The sequence below is a fragment of the Vitis riparia genome, chromosome 18 (assembly GCF_004353265.1).
Source record: "Vitis riparia cultivar Riparia Gloire de Montpellier isolate 1030 chromosome 18, EGFV_Vit.rip_1.0, whole genome shotgun sequence".
Lineage (NCBI taxonomy): Eukaryota > Viridiplantae > Streptophyta > Magnoliopsida > Vitales > Vitaceae > Vitis > Vitis riparia.
In genome coordinates this window covers 8,491,639-8,507,725 of record NC_048448.1, presented here as the reverse complement: position 1 = coordinate 8,507,725, position 16,087 = coordinate 8,491,639, and the positions used below count along the sequence as shown (strand labels likewise).

The 16,087-nt window shown below is 36.0% G+C and overlaps 2 protein-coding genes across 2 annotated transcripts; both read right to left on the bottom strand.

The window, feature by feature from the left end:
* Positions 1–1,086: 1,086 nt before the first annotated feature.
* Positions 1,087–2,768, bottom strand: LOC117907949 (ethylene-responsive transcription factor ERF011-like). The gene is made up of 2 exons (XM_034821638.1): positions 2,459–2,768; positions 1,087–2,335 (listed from the first exon to the last, which is right to left on the bottom strand). Exons 1-2 carry the CDS (start codon positions 2,605–2,607, stop codon positions 1,867–1,869), a joined length of 618 nt encoding a protein of 205 aa, XP_034677529.1. The 5' UTR covers positions 2,608–2,768; the 3' UTR covers positions 1,087–1,866.
* Positions 2,769–10,093: 7,325 nt separating this feature from the next.
* On the bottom strand, positions 10,094–15,393 carry LOC117907724. Its single transcript, XM_034821367.1, has 2 exons — positions 13,761–15,393; positions 10,094–12,981 (listed from the first exon to the last, which is right to left on the bottom strand). The coding sequence occupies exon 1, from the start codon at positions 15,380–15,382 to the stop codon at positions 14,078–14,080; it is 1,305 nt and encodes a 434-aa protein (XP_034677258.1). The 5' UTR covers positions 15,383–15,393; the 3' UTR covers positions 10,094–12,981; positions 13,761–14,077.
* Positions 15,394–16,087: the final 694 nt, after the last annotated feature.

Sequence of the window (16,087 nt, the reverse complement as noted above, 5' to 3'; positions counted from 1 at the left end):
AGCAGTCTACACAGAAGCTTCTCTAGTATTGGGCAAGACATGTTCAAGCTGTAGCATTAATATATTCAAGCTGTAATATAATGATCTGTGCTGCGAGGACGTGTATATTTTATATCAAAGTTTATCCGTAAGGGTTTGCATCCGATCCCCTGAAGGCTAATATAATCAGAAGAAATATGTATATGTATATATATCTTTTTGGGTGCGGAAGTGGTGGACCATATATGTATGGTGGCATATATTTTAAACAGGTCTTATACAAGGGCAACAACCTGGTTGTGGTGACTGACAACCTGGTACAGTGCCCTCTAGAAAATAGAGGATTCTGCTGATTGATCTCAAATCTGGGTGGAGTGTTCTCATAGAGTATGAGCCTTTTTCCTCTTCTAGCTCTAAGCCCATTATTCGTTTTTACCTCTTTTGTGCAGAAGACTTTATTTTGTTCAATGATGGACATCTCTCTTTATTTAATTTTATTTGACTATGGCTGATCACATTTTTCAACCAAACTGTACTTGGACAGATCATGAGCCATACTTCAAACAGTTTTATTTAAGTTTGTCCAAGTTATAGTCTTTGTTCAACGGATGATGTTTAATTAGTCAGAGTAAGATTTGTTGGACCAACCGCAGTATTAATGGAAACAATTATGGCATAGACTAGAACAGAGGAAATTTTTAATATTATAAATGTAGACTGTTCTTCAAATGATATCTCTCAAAAGAAAAATAACAAGCTTTGTCAATAAAATCAAGAGCGTTTAGTGAGGGCGCTCGGTCTAGAAAGTAGTTCAAGTTAATTATTGATCGACAGCACCAGCCCGACGCGATCAAACTGATAAATGGTGGTAGCTTAAGAAGTGATTATACATCCACATGATTGGACATTAAAATGTAAAGAGATGAAAGAGAAAGGGAGGCAGAGTTTGATTGGAGTACAGTTAGGCAGCCGCAGGTTTATTCTGGCAATAAAGAAAGGTGGAAAGAGAAGCATATCCCAAGAGAAGAAAAGTGAGGCTTGACAAGTTTCATTTTGTGTCCCTGTACAGACCGCAGGCCAACTTATATTACACCCAATACAACAATATTTAGCAACCAACGTAATGCATTTTATACCCAGGAAAAGGAATAATTAAAAATTAAAAACAAATAAATAAAGAGAAGGCAAAAAAAAAAAAAAACAAAAAACCCCACTCACCGCCCACCACCCATCATCATCCATCACCCACCCATAAAACAACCTTTCGCAAGCCTCCACCATCCCATGACGGTGACAGGCTCCCTGATGGAGGACCACTCACTACTCTCTCTCTTTCGGTGTCTCTTGTGCTTGTTCCTGCTGTCCACAGGCACGTCATTAAGTAACGGTTCTGGTAACCAACTCTTCCTTATCTCCTTATCTAGTGTTGTTTGGCAAACTGAGGGGTTCCCTGGTGGTCTGTTACTGTTTCTTTATCCCTTCATTCAATTCAACAGCCACCTTCCCCCCTTCCTTCATTTTCTTTCCCTCCTCCCTTCCTTCCTTCTTCATACTTGTCTCCGACTTAATAAAAATCATTCCAACAAAACAAACATAAGTAAACAATAATTAACATAAAAAAAAACCAAGTCCATCATCAAATAACTAACTATAGCCGTTAAACACCCCTTTGTTGGGTTGGGTTGTTACATCTGACAAAGTGATGAAAACCAAAGAGTAAGCAGCTTTGCCCGTTTGACATAATCCTTTGGATTATAGTTCCAGTTTCGGATTACCCAGCAACAATTCCTTTGTTTTTCTCTTCTTCCATGGTTGCAGAAGAAAGAGATGGGTAATAGAGGGGAACACAAGATCATAAGTTTATGATCTGTGGGTTTGAGATAGCTGTCAATCATCATCTGAACTTTCTGGGCTAGGGTACTCGTTCAAGTCGGGTTTGTCGGAGACTCTGCTAGAATTGGGTTCTGATGCGTGGAGGGCGGTCTCCATGGCGTCAACCCTAGCTCCGACTTCGGTGGCTTTCTTTCGTATGGATGCGGCGGATAAGTCCTGAACCTCATCTTCTTCCGCTATATACTCCGGGAAGTTGAGGCGAGCAGAGCGGCCCCGGAGACAGAAGACGGCGGTGTCATAGGCACGGGCAGCGGCTTTCGGTGTGGAGTATGAACCAAGCCATATCCTGGACCTCTTGTTGGGTTCTCTAATCTCAGCCACCCACTTACCCCACTTCCTCATCCTTATACCTCTGTAAGGCTTCTCTTGTTGCTGCCTCTGCTTCCGCTTCTCTGTGGTCGCACAACACTTGCCTTCCATCATCACAACCGACCTTTGTTCTGTGCCCCAAACAGCCCCAAAGCTAAAAACCAAAACCAGAAAAAGATTCTATCTCAGAAAACACTTGGGAGAGAAGGTGGATTAATATTTATAGTAGTAAATAGAGAATATAGAAATGCAGAGGCAGCACGCATTAGTTTCCTACTTGGCTGCTATTCTGTCGAGTGGGGAGGCCGCCACGTTGATCTTCCTTAAAGATAAATCCAACACTGGCCGACATAATCCATCGCCCCCTATCTCATCCCCCTTCTCTCTTTGTTTGTGAGTCTGAAAGGGTATTTGGAGTTTTCTCATCCACGTAGCGGCTTGTGGGGCATGTGATGCGAGCTGGGGTTGGCCGACGTGGATGGTTCCGCTTCTACTACGCAAACACCAAGCCCTCACAATACTAAGCCCCGTTTTGTTTTGTTTGTCCTCAAAGATGATGAGTCCATCAGTTTGGCCCTTGCCCAAGACCGCCTCATCAAAATCTAGAGTGTGCGGTCAGGGTCAAGTTGGACTTAAGCTATGTTATATATATAGATAGATAGAGAGAGAGGCAGGTCGGTGGTGGATGGATGGGTTTCTCTCAGTGACTTTCCGTACACGCAATAACCACTCCCAGAAGCTGATCACCTTCGCCCTTTTTTTTCCCTGGTTACTTCATTTTTTTAATTCAGCCACGACTAGGCTGGCAAGGTGCCCTCCGCTGCTTTGGGTGCATAATCATATTATATGGGTATCAAGAAATTAAACAATAAAGGACAAAATAAAACATAAGATGAAACATACACAACAAATTAAAGTTTGGACCCAAAAGTAAAAAAGATAACTGTGGGAGATTTGGCAATACCAGTTAAGCAATTGTAAAAACTATTCCCTGCATATCTTTTTATGCATATCAATAAAATACACACTTCCCTTTAGGTTCATGATGGGAATATGCCACAAATAAAAGGGGGCCAAAAAAAATAAAAAAAGAAGGAATTTAATTAAAATATGATAAAATTATTGAGCTTATTTATATCTATAAAAAATGGAAAAAAAGAAAAAGGAAAAAAAAAGATGAGCTCACGTTGTCTTATTCGATGGTCACTACAAAAAAGATAGAGGGAGGCTAAACGTAAGACTTTTGGTATGAACAGCGGTTTTTGGGGATAAGCATCGGGGACGTTCATTCATGCCAAAATCGGGACTGCAATTTGGTAATTGACTTCAAACGCTTTCGATAGAAAATTTATCCACTACCGCCAAAGGAACCGAGCGTGGGCAGCAACTCTACTCCTTTTCTTCCTTTTCTCTTTGCCCTTTTCATCACATGTCCAACAAAAGTTGGCAAGCTTACCCTACTATTAGATTACAATTCAATGCATTGTGTACTATACAGTCTCTCTCCATTCCTTCTATTATTATTCTTACTACTATTACAAATACTATTATCAATTATTCCAAACATGCTATTATTATTATTAGTGAATATAAATATTGATTTCAACATGGCCATTCCTAATATATATTTTACTATGGTTGGTAATATTATTATTATATTAATATTTTTAATATCAATAATAATAATATTATTTAATATTAATGTGATTATTTGCGTAATATTAAAATAATATGAATAATATTTATATTAACTTATATTACCTGTATGACAATTATTATGGATATATATTATTTTGATTTTCTTTTACATATTTCAGTAGAGCACGATATTATAACAATAATAATAATAATAATAATAATAATAATGATGATGATACATGATAGGTGCAATAAAACTCTAATTCATCGTATTTGTACCCTTTTACATATACAAACATTTTTTATGTATGGATCAGTTATCTATAAGAAAATTGTATTGCATGCACAAAACAAATTCATTATTTATATAAGATATTTTTTTTAAGTCCGCAAGTCCACGTATATTTATAAAATTATATGACAGGTGTAATAGACTCGTAATCCATGTTATTTAAATTTTATTATATGTCAAAAGTATTTTTCATGCTCCAAGCCTACGCATATTTATAGTATCATATGACAGGTATAATAGACTCATGATCCATGGTATTTAAACCTTTATTACATGTCAAAAGTATTTTTCATGTTACAAAGTTTGCGTATACTTATAAAATTATATGATAGGTATAATAGACTTATAGTCCATGTTATTTGAACCTTTATTACATGCTAAAAATATTTTTCATGCTTGTATATACCATGTACAAAGCAATTGGGAGTGTATAAAACACTATTTCTAGGTCAACCAATCTATGTATATAAAATTATATGAGAGATGTAGTAGAATTATAAACCATCCTATTTGAACCTTTATTACATGTTAAAAGTAATTTTCATGTTTGTATATGTTATATGCAAAGTAATTGTGAGTTTTCATCTTAAAACTATGACTTTTCTTAAATTATTCAAATCTGAAAGCAAAACTTCTAAATTTCTTATTCAAAATACGTCGTTAAAAACATTACATAAAACACCTTAGAAGCTTGGGTAAGACCCAATCATCCAAAAGATTCAAATATTTAATATTTTCCTTAGAAAAATAAAAAGGGATTCAATTCTTTTGTAAATGACAATTTTTTTTTTTACTTTTTACACCTAGTATCCCTAGCCTTTGTGTGAGTCAATACACCTACATGCATGAAGAAGCTTTGAAGGAAAAATATTTGGGATTATAAGACTGAGAAGTGAAGAGTATAGTAAGCATATTAAAATATTTGTTAACACAAAGGGACATGAAATGAATAATGGTTTCAATACAATATATGTAGAAATGATAAGAGCAAAGAAAATAGATGGTTTGATTTGAAGGGCAAAGATGTAACCCTCCTGGTTTAAATCTAGAAGAAAGTAAACAAACTAAAAAAAAAGTAGCATATATCATGATGGTAAAGGAATGCCCAATATAAATGTTAATAATTATAAGCATATAAATTTAGAAAATGAAGAAAAAAAAAAAAAAGATTTTAGCTAAGGAAAGATTACTCAATAAAAATATGAGAAAAGAATCGATCACATCTTGGGAAAGGTCACAGGATGCACAATTATGAGATCAATTATTAAACTAATGGGAAGTATAAAATATTAGTAACACTTTTATCAACAGTTAAGCGGATAAGAGTGTGATAGAGGTAGGTGGTGGTTGTTTGTTTGTTTTTTTATTTAAATGTAAATAAAATTTAATTTAACTTAATTCTAAATATAAATTATTAAGTAATAAATTATTTTATTTCTCTTTAAGCGTCAAATATTAATAAGATGATAGTTATGTCAAGATTGTGTTTTAGTTGTTTTAAAAATTATTTTTATCAAAAAGAAAAAAATTGACTTCTTTTTATTTAGTCAAAATATTTTAAAAACAAGTAATAAATAAAAGAAAAAAAAAAGTTAAAAATAAACTATTTTAGGACCGAAAGAAAATTGTATTCAGTATTAAGTTGAAAAAAAAAATAACATTTAAAAAAAAATTAAAATAGTTAATTCTGTAAACTTAATTCGAAAATACCTTGTAATAAATGATATTGAGAGAATTATAGTTACAAATTTTCAAATTTCAATATTTAGATAAATATTAACAAAAATTTTAGAATATGTATAAAAAGCAAGAGTAGTAAATGAGATAAAATAATTAGATAGGTATAGGTTAAAATTACCAAGAAAACTGGAAATAGATATTTGGAATAAATGGAATGCACAATTACAAAAGAAAAAAGATCATGTTGTATTACAAAGATATGTTAATAGTATATATTATTCAAATAAAATTGTTTTTTGAAGTCATAGGACTCTGCTTGCACATTTATTTTTTTTGAAGTAAAGGTGGATTGGGCATCTCTATTAAAAAACCAGATAAAGACGTAATAAAATCACTTCAAAAAAATGACATTAATGTGAATGAAATTCAACTTTTGAGGTGTGGAATTCAAATCTTTGAGAAACTGAATTTCCTTCTAAATAAATTGAAGTGTTTTGCATAATGCTTTGAATATCAATACAAACCAAATTAAAGTGCGTTTGATAGTGATTTTAGAAAGTATTTATAATATTTCTAACATTTAAATTTTTTTATCTTTTAAATATTAAAGAAATTGAAAACATTTTCTATAATCATTATCAAATACACGCTTAAAAAATAAATATAACCTATCTTATGTGAAATCACTTTTGCGTACCATAATTTAAATTAATGGGAGTGAAATGTTTAGAACTTACTATTCATTCTACTTCATCAAATCACATATGCCATGAAAAGCTATAATTGATAATTTATTTATTTTATATATAGAAGTGCAATTAAAAAATTGGATTTGCACCCATTTGACGAAAATGCTTTGAGTGTAGGTATAACAATTAGTAGAGAAGTAATTTAGCTTCACATTTATTAAAGTACTTTGATATGAAATTATTCTGATGATATGACCATTTTAGAGTTTATAAGAGCTCATTCATTAAACAATCATATCAATGTGCAAATATATAGAACCAATGTAAAAATGAGTGAGATTAAGATATAAAACAATAAGATGAAGGTACAAATTTAATAAGACTATGATATAAAGCAAAAAGACTATGATATAAAGCAATGAAATTAAGGAATAAAGGAATGAGATCAAGATACAAAGTTTAATGAAATCAAAATACATAAAATAAAATCAAGAACATAATAAGGACCAATGGTACTAATGGTACAGAGCATACCATTGAGACTAAAGGTATCAATGATAACCAAATGTATAAACCGATGATGCTAGAAACAATATCATCATTTGCCATTGGGTACAAAATTCCGGATTTTGGGAGTAAAATTTATAATTATGAGAGCATATTACTCATTTTATGAGTATAATTTATATGTAACTTGTAATTTCTATTGAATAGATGTTGGAATTCCTCACATTTTCAACTTACTCATTTTTTGCTATGATAAAAAAAAAAAAAAATCTGAAAATAAATAATTTTTAATTTTTAATTAGAATATTAAATTTTTAATTTTATAAATAATAAGGGTTATGAATGAAATTAATAAAAGAGAAAAATAAGACAAGTATTTAATGAAATTTCAAATTAATGACGATTAATTGTATTTAATCCAAATTATAGGAGGTTGAATAAGCCTAAATAATAATAATAATAATAGTAATAGAAAAAAGAAAAAGAAAAATAAAAAATAATGCAAGTGAAATAGTAAAAAATAAAAAAAAAGATGCAAAAAACGAAAGGTCATGTGGGTAATTTTGATTCATCAAAATGGTGAAATGTGATGGAATAAAATTTTTTGACTGGAACTCGAGGGTTTTGGAAAGAAATATAAAAGTTAATAAATCATTGAACCAATTAGATAGCCAGAATATGCGGGAGAAATTAAATAAAGAATGTCGGGCCAAATGGGGAGTTGGGATGGGGTGAGTCCTGAGTTGATGGAAAAGGGGCGTTTAGGGAGGATAATCGCTGTTGCTCTGCTGGTGGCCGTCCCTGTTGATATAAAAATAAGATTGCAGCTTAGAGCAAGTGTGTTAGGTCAGGCGGCTGCAATTATTTGTATGTTCAGAAGGAATGCGTCCATAATTTGGAGCACGTGGCGTGGCCTGCCGACTTCTCGAATTTCAAACTTGGATATTCCAATAATATTTGCATCGGGGACAACTATAATAACTTAATAACAACAGACTTTGTCACTTTGCCTCTCTGTTACGCCATCGGGACCTCTCTCTCTACTTGTGGATTCAGCTTCCTTAATTCATTGGTGGACATTCAAGGATATAATTCATCATATAAAATGGAGTTTGAAACACTAAACCAAGTGGCCTTACCAAGTGCCACCCACTCCCGACTAAAGACAAACCTGCTGTTTAAAACCTTTTTACACTAGTATTCTTAAACACCGAGATACTATAACTAATTACTAAAATTAAAAAAAAAATGATATGTTTTGAGCTAATACTTGGTTTTGTCTGCTTGACTGTGACCGCCTGATTCTTCTAGCAATTTATTCTAAATTAACATTTATTTAATTAGGTGTTAGGATCGAATTATCTTCAAAAGATTTGGGTAGGAATTGTTAATAACAAAAATAAGAGGTGAGGGGCGTGAGGCAAACCCTCGTCCAAGATGAGAATGACATCATGAATCGAGAGCTTTCAGGTATTGAAGGGCCAATGTGGTGGTGACTGGTGGGCATATCACATATGCGCTCATTACACCATTAATCATTTCCATGGACATACTTCACATTCATTTAATTATCAACCCCAAAATCATTTGGCTCACAACTACCGTTCATGTCCATGTCTACTCTATTTTAGGTCTATTTATCAATCCTCAAACTGAGGATAGACATAAGGCGTTTAATTGGACAAAAATGTCCACATCAAATTTGATCCCAAAAGCAATTAGGAAAATCGATGCCAGCCACTCCATTTTTTTTTTTAAAATCTCCCTCCATTGTCCACCAGAATCCATTCCCACTAATCAGAAATATGTTAAGTCTGACTATGATATTTGGGTCCAAATCTCAATCTTGAATAAGATTTGAAGAGAGGACAAGTCTATCGTCAAACCTAATGATACAGATACAGTAGTAAAGTGGAGTGGTGCTGCTACTTTGCTTCTTCGGTTGAAATTGCAGAATGAATTCATGCTCCAATTACAATAGACTTCCTTTCAAACCGAGAGTGCGTTTAATAGTGATTTTAAAAAGAGTTTTTAATATTTTTTATACTTAAAAAATGTTATCGTTAAAGTATTAGAAATACCAAAAACACTTTCTAAAATCATTGTTAAATGCGCTCTGAATCACCTTCAACAAATATGGGAGTGACCTGGTTATATCATCGAAACAAAAGCTTAAGAAACCCTCCAGCTTTCAAACAGATATATCAGACAAATTGGTAATAAGGCCCTCTTATATTATTTATGGACAAAAAAAAAAAAAAAAACAAGAAAACAAAAATATGGAGTGGCAAGGGCTAGCCAACATCCAACATCATCTCACTTTACAAACTTATCACGGACTGGCAAACAGGAATTGCAATGAACATTCAGGTCATCATTATTAGATGTTTAATTATCTCTTAGTTAGAACATTGGGTCATTCTAATAGAAGATTAAATTGCTAGGGCTCTGTGCTTTGAGGGCACTACCAGGGGCAACCCGGATGGAGGGATACATCAGGCTGGCATCGAGTGCTTGTCAAATTGTCAAATCCTAAAACAAGAAAGTGCTGTCTAGGGTTCATTCTAAGAAGACAAAAAGAACATGGTTCTGCAAAGCCAGACGGCAGAGACCATGCTGCCAACCACCAACCCCAGCTCGTTCAGAAAATGAATGAATTGGTTGCTGTTGAACCAAACTAGTTCACTAAGGTGAGAGACAAGGTCGAAAATTTCAAGCATAGTAAAACTCAGGTAAACCACCCTCTGAGATAGATTAGCATGGGCAAGTGAATATAACCTAGGCTGCTGGATGATTGGAACAATTGCATAAGATAGAAAAGCATAGGTTTGATTTGTGTTACACGCATTTCACCTTTAAAGAATATGAATTTCTGGTGAGTATTCAATGTTAGTCATCAAAAGATAATTGCAGGGTAGAATCTTAGTAACTTTACCCCCACCAAACAGATTTGCACTCAAAGAAGAGGGCACAAAATTGAAGAGTGGTGTCATCCCAAATGTCTAAACCCAAATAATCCGATATCCAGAGAATTCACATCAATCACATATCTTCTAAAGTGAAAAAAAAAAATGGGAAAAGAATAATCATGAGGAACTATTAATTATGCTCTCAAAACTCTCACCAGACAATCAAATTTCATATATGTAGTTCAGAGAAGTGTTTTCCTTGTAGCTTTCAAACAGTTCCGTGGTTTAGGCATGTTGCCTTTCTAAATTAACAACAGTCACAATAAATTCCACAATGTTTTTGTCAAAGCCAAAGGTACAAGTCCTTGACATGAAAGACCAGGATCTACAATAGTAAGTCCCACTTCAATTTGGAACTTATTCTGTAACCTTGCTATAATCAATGATATTCAGAAAAACAAGATTACATCTAATAGTGCCTGACAAAAGAAAAAGGTAGGCACACTTTAAAGTGAAAAGAAAAACAACCAAAAGCCACATCAGCATTCCCGCTACCTAAAGCTCAACTACTCATAAAGTCTATCAAGGATGAATGAAGGACCAGCTTGAAGAGATTGGTGAGACCACCAGAAGTGGGCACAAGTAAGGGAGTCCTTCAAAGATTGATATAAACATTGAACTCCAATAAAGGGTCCTGGTTATCATCCAAACCCTCACTTTTTGCCAGTGAAACTCTTATACGAACCAATTAGTAATTTTTTCACCAAAGGGAGGACACAAGAGATACCAAAGAGAGAGAACAAGAAGTGTCAGAACTCCTTTGCTTTCCCACAATGAAGAAGGTATTTAACTGACTTTCTGCATTCTTGCACAAATAGCAACAACCACTCTTCTTTTGAGCTGATCTAAAGTTGGGATCCTTTCCCAAGCAGTCTCGTATGGAAAAAAAATGCCACTTTCAAAGGAGCTCAAGAGCCACATGCTTCCTTTGGAGGAAAAATGCTTCTTCATCCATTTCTAAGATATAGAAAGATTTCACAGAATTTCCTACTATTGCAAGCCTCTCAAACCAATCTAGCCTCATCCCCATTGCACCTCCTCACGCTTGTAAGCTCCTAACCAACTCCTTGATACAATCCAACTCCTAGTCTTGGAGATGTCCTCAGAAGCAAGATTCCAAAGACCTACTTAACACAAACTCCTGAGTCCTGAACATTAGCCACCTAAGACTCTTAAAAGTTGCAAACAAGAAAAGAGAGGGAAACAAGTGCTTTAAGGAAGAACCTTTGCACCAAACATATTGCCAAAACATGATTCTTCTCCTATTGCTTGCCTCAAATCTTGTTCTAGCTTTGAAAGCTCTCTATCTTCTTCTTATTGCCTTCACAAACCAATGTCATACTCTCCCTCCCTACACGAGAACACCAACTTCCCAACTCTTGCCAAAACTTTTCCATAACAAGATATCTCTAAAGAAACTCGCTTTCCAAAGCAAATGTCAAGCACCATTTTTCCAAGGCCTTTTTTAAGTGCGGCCAAAACTCAAATACCTAGCCCCCTAACCTTTTTATCTTTGCAAAGAGACAACCACTTCATTAGATGGGGTTTCTTCTCAAAAGCTCCACCCTCCATAGGAAATCATGCTAAAATGTTTCCAATCTCAAAGAAGTCACTTTAGGAGTAACAATCAGAGACATGAAAGAAATTAGGCATGCTGCAAAAGGTACCTATAAGAGTGAGTTTTCCTTTCTATGAGAGATATTGCCTTTTCCAAAGAGCTAACCTTATGCGAAACCTCTTCTCTATCACATAGCAAATACATGGAGATTCGAAGGTAGCTCCCAAAGGCAAATCTAAAAAAGTGGCAGGATGTTTCCCCACCCCGCAACCCAACATCAAAGCAAGCTCCTTTATGCTAGGGACCTCCCTCTCTGGAATTAATTCACTTTAGCCTAAATTAACTTTCAAACTTGAAGAAGCCTCAAACCATAACAAAACCCAACTCATATAGTTCAATTTATTTGAACAAGATTAAAAATAAAGGACATTATCAATGAATAGAAGGTAGGAAATCTCCACTCTCTCCTCTCCTATTTCCCACCTTTAAGCCTGAAATGAAACCTCCCACCCTTGTCATTCTCAAGAAAAGACTAAGGGCCTCCATCATCTAAACAAACAGATAAGGCGATAGGGGATCCCATTGTCCCAATCCTTTTAATTGTGAATGAAATCAAAAGGCATTCCTTTCACCAAGACAAAAAGTTTGTTATTGATATGCAAAATCAAATCCAGTCAACCCCTTTCTGGCCAAAACTGCAGCACTACCAAAGGAAAACTCTGGTTGACAGGGTCATAGCCTTTTCCAAAAATCTGTTTTTTTTTTCATAAGTGGGTCATAGGCTTTTCCAAAATCTAACTTAACAACCACTCCTTGTAAGACTCCTCAGACTTGAATCAATAATCTCTTTGGCAATAAGGTTGGTTTTTTTGCTTAGGAAGCTTCATGGGGTAAAGCTTCAACTTTGGATCAACTAAAGAAGAGGGGCTGGTCACTTCCGAATAGATGTTTCCTTTGTTGTGCTGCTAAAGAGTCTATTGATCACCTTCTAATTCACCGCACCAAGGCTAAGGTTTTGTGGGATTTGTTGTTTACCCTTTTTGGTGTGCTGTGGGTTCTTCCTTCATCGGTTAGAGAGATCCTTCTTGGGTGGTATGGCTCGTTTGTGAGCAAGAAGCAAAGAAAGCGAAGAAAGGTTTGGAGAGCAGCCCCCTTAAGTCTCTTTTGGACGGTTTGGAAGGAAAGAAATAAGATTGTTTTTAAAATGAGGAGTTTTTTATTCAAATGATGAAATATTTTTTTGTTCGTAATTTTTGGCCTTGAACTAAGTCATGTATAGATGAAGAGCCTAATTCTTTAATCAACTTTTTTGATTGATTGGGCTCTAAATGAGGACAAGTGAGTTTTTTTGTACCTTCCTTTTTTTTTTTTTTTGCCTATAGGCGCCTGTTATATACTTCTTGTATGCTTTGGGTTGGCCGTTGGGCGCCCTGTTCTTATTGATGTATCCTTCTTCTATGCCTTTGCCTATAAAAAAAAAAAAAATTCATTGAAAATAAGAGTCGTATCCAAGACTTGTTCCACTTCTACAAAAGCATTATGGGATCACTTTCTTCAACCTATTACCCAAAACTTTAGCTAAAAGCTTATACAAACTCTCCACTAAGCTTATGAACCTAAAGTCCTTTACTTTCCTGCCTCCTTTTTTCCTTCTATTCTTCTTGGTCTTATAAAAAAATGATGTCATTAACGTCCACTATTCCTCATGGTACAATCAGATGCATGCTTGACACTAGTTTTTAGCGTTGTTCTACACCAAAATATTAGGCAATGAAGAAAATGAATAACCATAAAATCAGAGCCATCAATGAACAGCATTGAATTAATAAAACAATCACAAAAGCATTTTACAAATTGGAGTAACATATTCATTCATCAAAGTAAACTAAAAAAGTCAATCTAGACTGAAAATTTGCCTGAAGGTCAAATGTGAATTCCCTTCAAGGTTATTGATTGCGATCCTTATAAAAATTTGAATCAGAACATGAAATATCTCTACAGCCCTCTTATGCTAATGCTTCAGTGATTAAAATTTCAGTACAATTTGTACATATAAACCATACAAGTGACATATTACACCATAAACCTGAGGCAAATACTAAGACACCTCTTCAAGCCCTAGATAGATGACTACACTGCACTAAGTTGCATGGTCAAATGTAGAGTTTGTAAATGATGAAAGCATTGAAGGTTAAATGCAAAGGTATGGAGATATAGAACTCATGTACTTTCCGGCGGACACATACCATTTGCAGATATGATAATCAACACTGTCAACCTTTCATTGTAAGATCCAAAGATATTGCCCGTGATGGAGCACCTTTTCATGCACGTTTTGTGAATTCCCAGTTAAACCACCCAACCAACTCTGTATATCCAGAAAGCAATCAATGACATCTGGGCATGAAGTTGGAATCTATGAATTAGGCTGTCAATAAACATTCTTGTTCCTTAATTGCAGCAGTTCTTATCCTTCCCAACCCATATATTCCAATTTCACAACAGAAGGGAATGCCCACAAAACAAAAATCAATTCCCCAGGCTAACAAGTGCATTTGCTATATCACAAATACCCATCTTCCTCCTCTGCTTCCTCATCCTCACTATCCCATAAGATATAATCATCATCCTCATCAAGAGATTGGCCAGCTTGGAACTGAACACGACCCCTCTTGTCTAATTCCTCTCCTATCCAATCTTCTTCCCCTTCAGAAAAAGCTGATATATTGACACCATTACACTCGGACCTATTCACGACAAGCTCATCCACTAAACCATCCAAAATGCCCCCACCAATGCCATCTCCATTAAAATGGGTGACTGAAAACAAACCATCATCCCTATCCTCGAAATCACTTCTCCTCCTATTCCTAGGCCTCAAATCCTCCTCCGTAACCTCCCTATTTTCAACCCCAGTCCAGGGAACCCACAAATCTGCATGGCGCCCCAATGCCCTGTGCCAATCCCCAACAACCACTGTCCCCAAATTCGACTCCCTGGCCCTCCTCAACATATCCGCAAAGTCTGAATCATCTGATACCAAAACCAACCAATCAATTCCTCGACTCATGGAATGCTGCATTTGCCTCTTCAACGCCCAATCTGCCGCCTGGGGCTTATCCTCCACCGTCTTCACAAAAACTCCGGCACGCCTCAACTCCGAAGCCAGTCCATACCCAACCTTTGGAGTGATTAAAGACCTCGCTGCCTCCTCATACTTAGTATTCCCAGAAATGAACTTCTCCTTATAACGCTGTCGTTTCTTACCCTTGAGCGACCTCATCCGATTTAGCTTCTTCTGGCGCTCGCGCTCGTGGAGCTGCTTGAAGTGCTTTTTGAGGTCCAAGTTGGTTCGGCATTTGCGGCCGCAGACGCCGCAGATATAGGGCTCAGCCGGCGTCGTTATGCCCTTGCGTTCGAGGAAGTCCATGCGGCGTCGTTCGTGGCGTTCCTCGAGGACCCACTGGGGTAGGTGCACGAAGGCATGGCGGTTGGCGTAGGCGGAGATGTCGACAATATCGCCGAACCGCTGCGCCAATTCTATCAGTGCCGTCGCCGCCGCATACGGCGGGCCACGAGGGGGCTTGTTATCAAGATCCCAGAGAACCACCACCTTCTTCCGCTTGACTGTGTAGACGCCATCTTTGTTTCGAACCATGTCGATTTCGTCTGCAGCACTGGCTCGGACATTGATTCGCCATTTGGAGGGGTTGAGGTTTTGTGAGGGTTTTACTGATATTAGGGAAATCCCAGTTTCGGTATTTAGAGAAAGAGAATATTTGGTTTTGCGGAGGAAAATAGATGAGGGAGAAGTGAGAGGAATAAGGGTGAGTTTGGCATTGCAGAAAGGAGGAAGAGAATTCATCATCACAATCACTCCTCCCTCATCCTTCAACATGGATGAGGAAGAGATCATATAAGCCTGGAACTATCATCCAACATTATTGGGTTGGGCCTATTTTGGCTCTATAGGCCTTAATGGGAGCTATTGGCATCCATTGGGCTCAAGCCCATCAACCATGGAGCTGTGACCAAATTTTGACGTGAGGAGTGACATCATCGTAATCTACAATGATTCCAAGTGAGAAGTGTGTCTGTGACAAGAGAGACAGATGAGAGATGAAAGAACTCTTACATTCATGGTTTTGCCTAATAAAAGTCCACTGTTTTGCTGGTGTTCAACCTCCATGCTAGCTTTCCTCCTTTTGCTTTCTCCTTTTTTTCCACTGCCCACAGAGTAAGAGGAGGGCTGTCTCTCCCTCACTAATCTTGCTTCCAATGATTCCAAGGGATTAAATTTCTTCATTTTATAGCCAATTATCAATAAAATTCTAATTTCCAAAATTTCCACGGTAGGATGGCCCATGTATATTCAATATACATAAGGGTGCCCATGTTATCTCTGGAATTATGACATTTTCTTTTCCTCAACAACCACCAATTGAAAGATGCAAATCAGAATAATTGTGTCATTGTTGAAAGTTTTGGTCAATGGAAGACTATGAATGGCCTGGATCATTGCTTTCTTTGATATTGGGATTGAAATAACATGCTTTAATTATTTTGCAGAATT

Bases quoted from the DNA above. Each gene is read 5' to 3' on its own strand.
- LOC117907949 (XM_034821638.1), bottom strand. From the start codon at position 2,607: ATGAGAAAACTCCAAATACCCTTTCAGACTCACAAACAAAGAGAGAAG. The intron at 2,336-2,458 runs GTAGGAAACTAA...TTTGGTTTTTAG, and splicing joins CTCGACAGAATAGCAGCCAA to CTTTGGGGCTGTTTGGGGCA.
- LOC117907724 (XM_034821367.1), bottom strand. From the start codon at position 15,382: ATGATGAATTCTCTTCCTCCTTTCTGCAATGCCAAACTCACCCTTATT.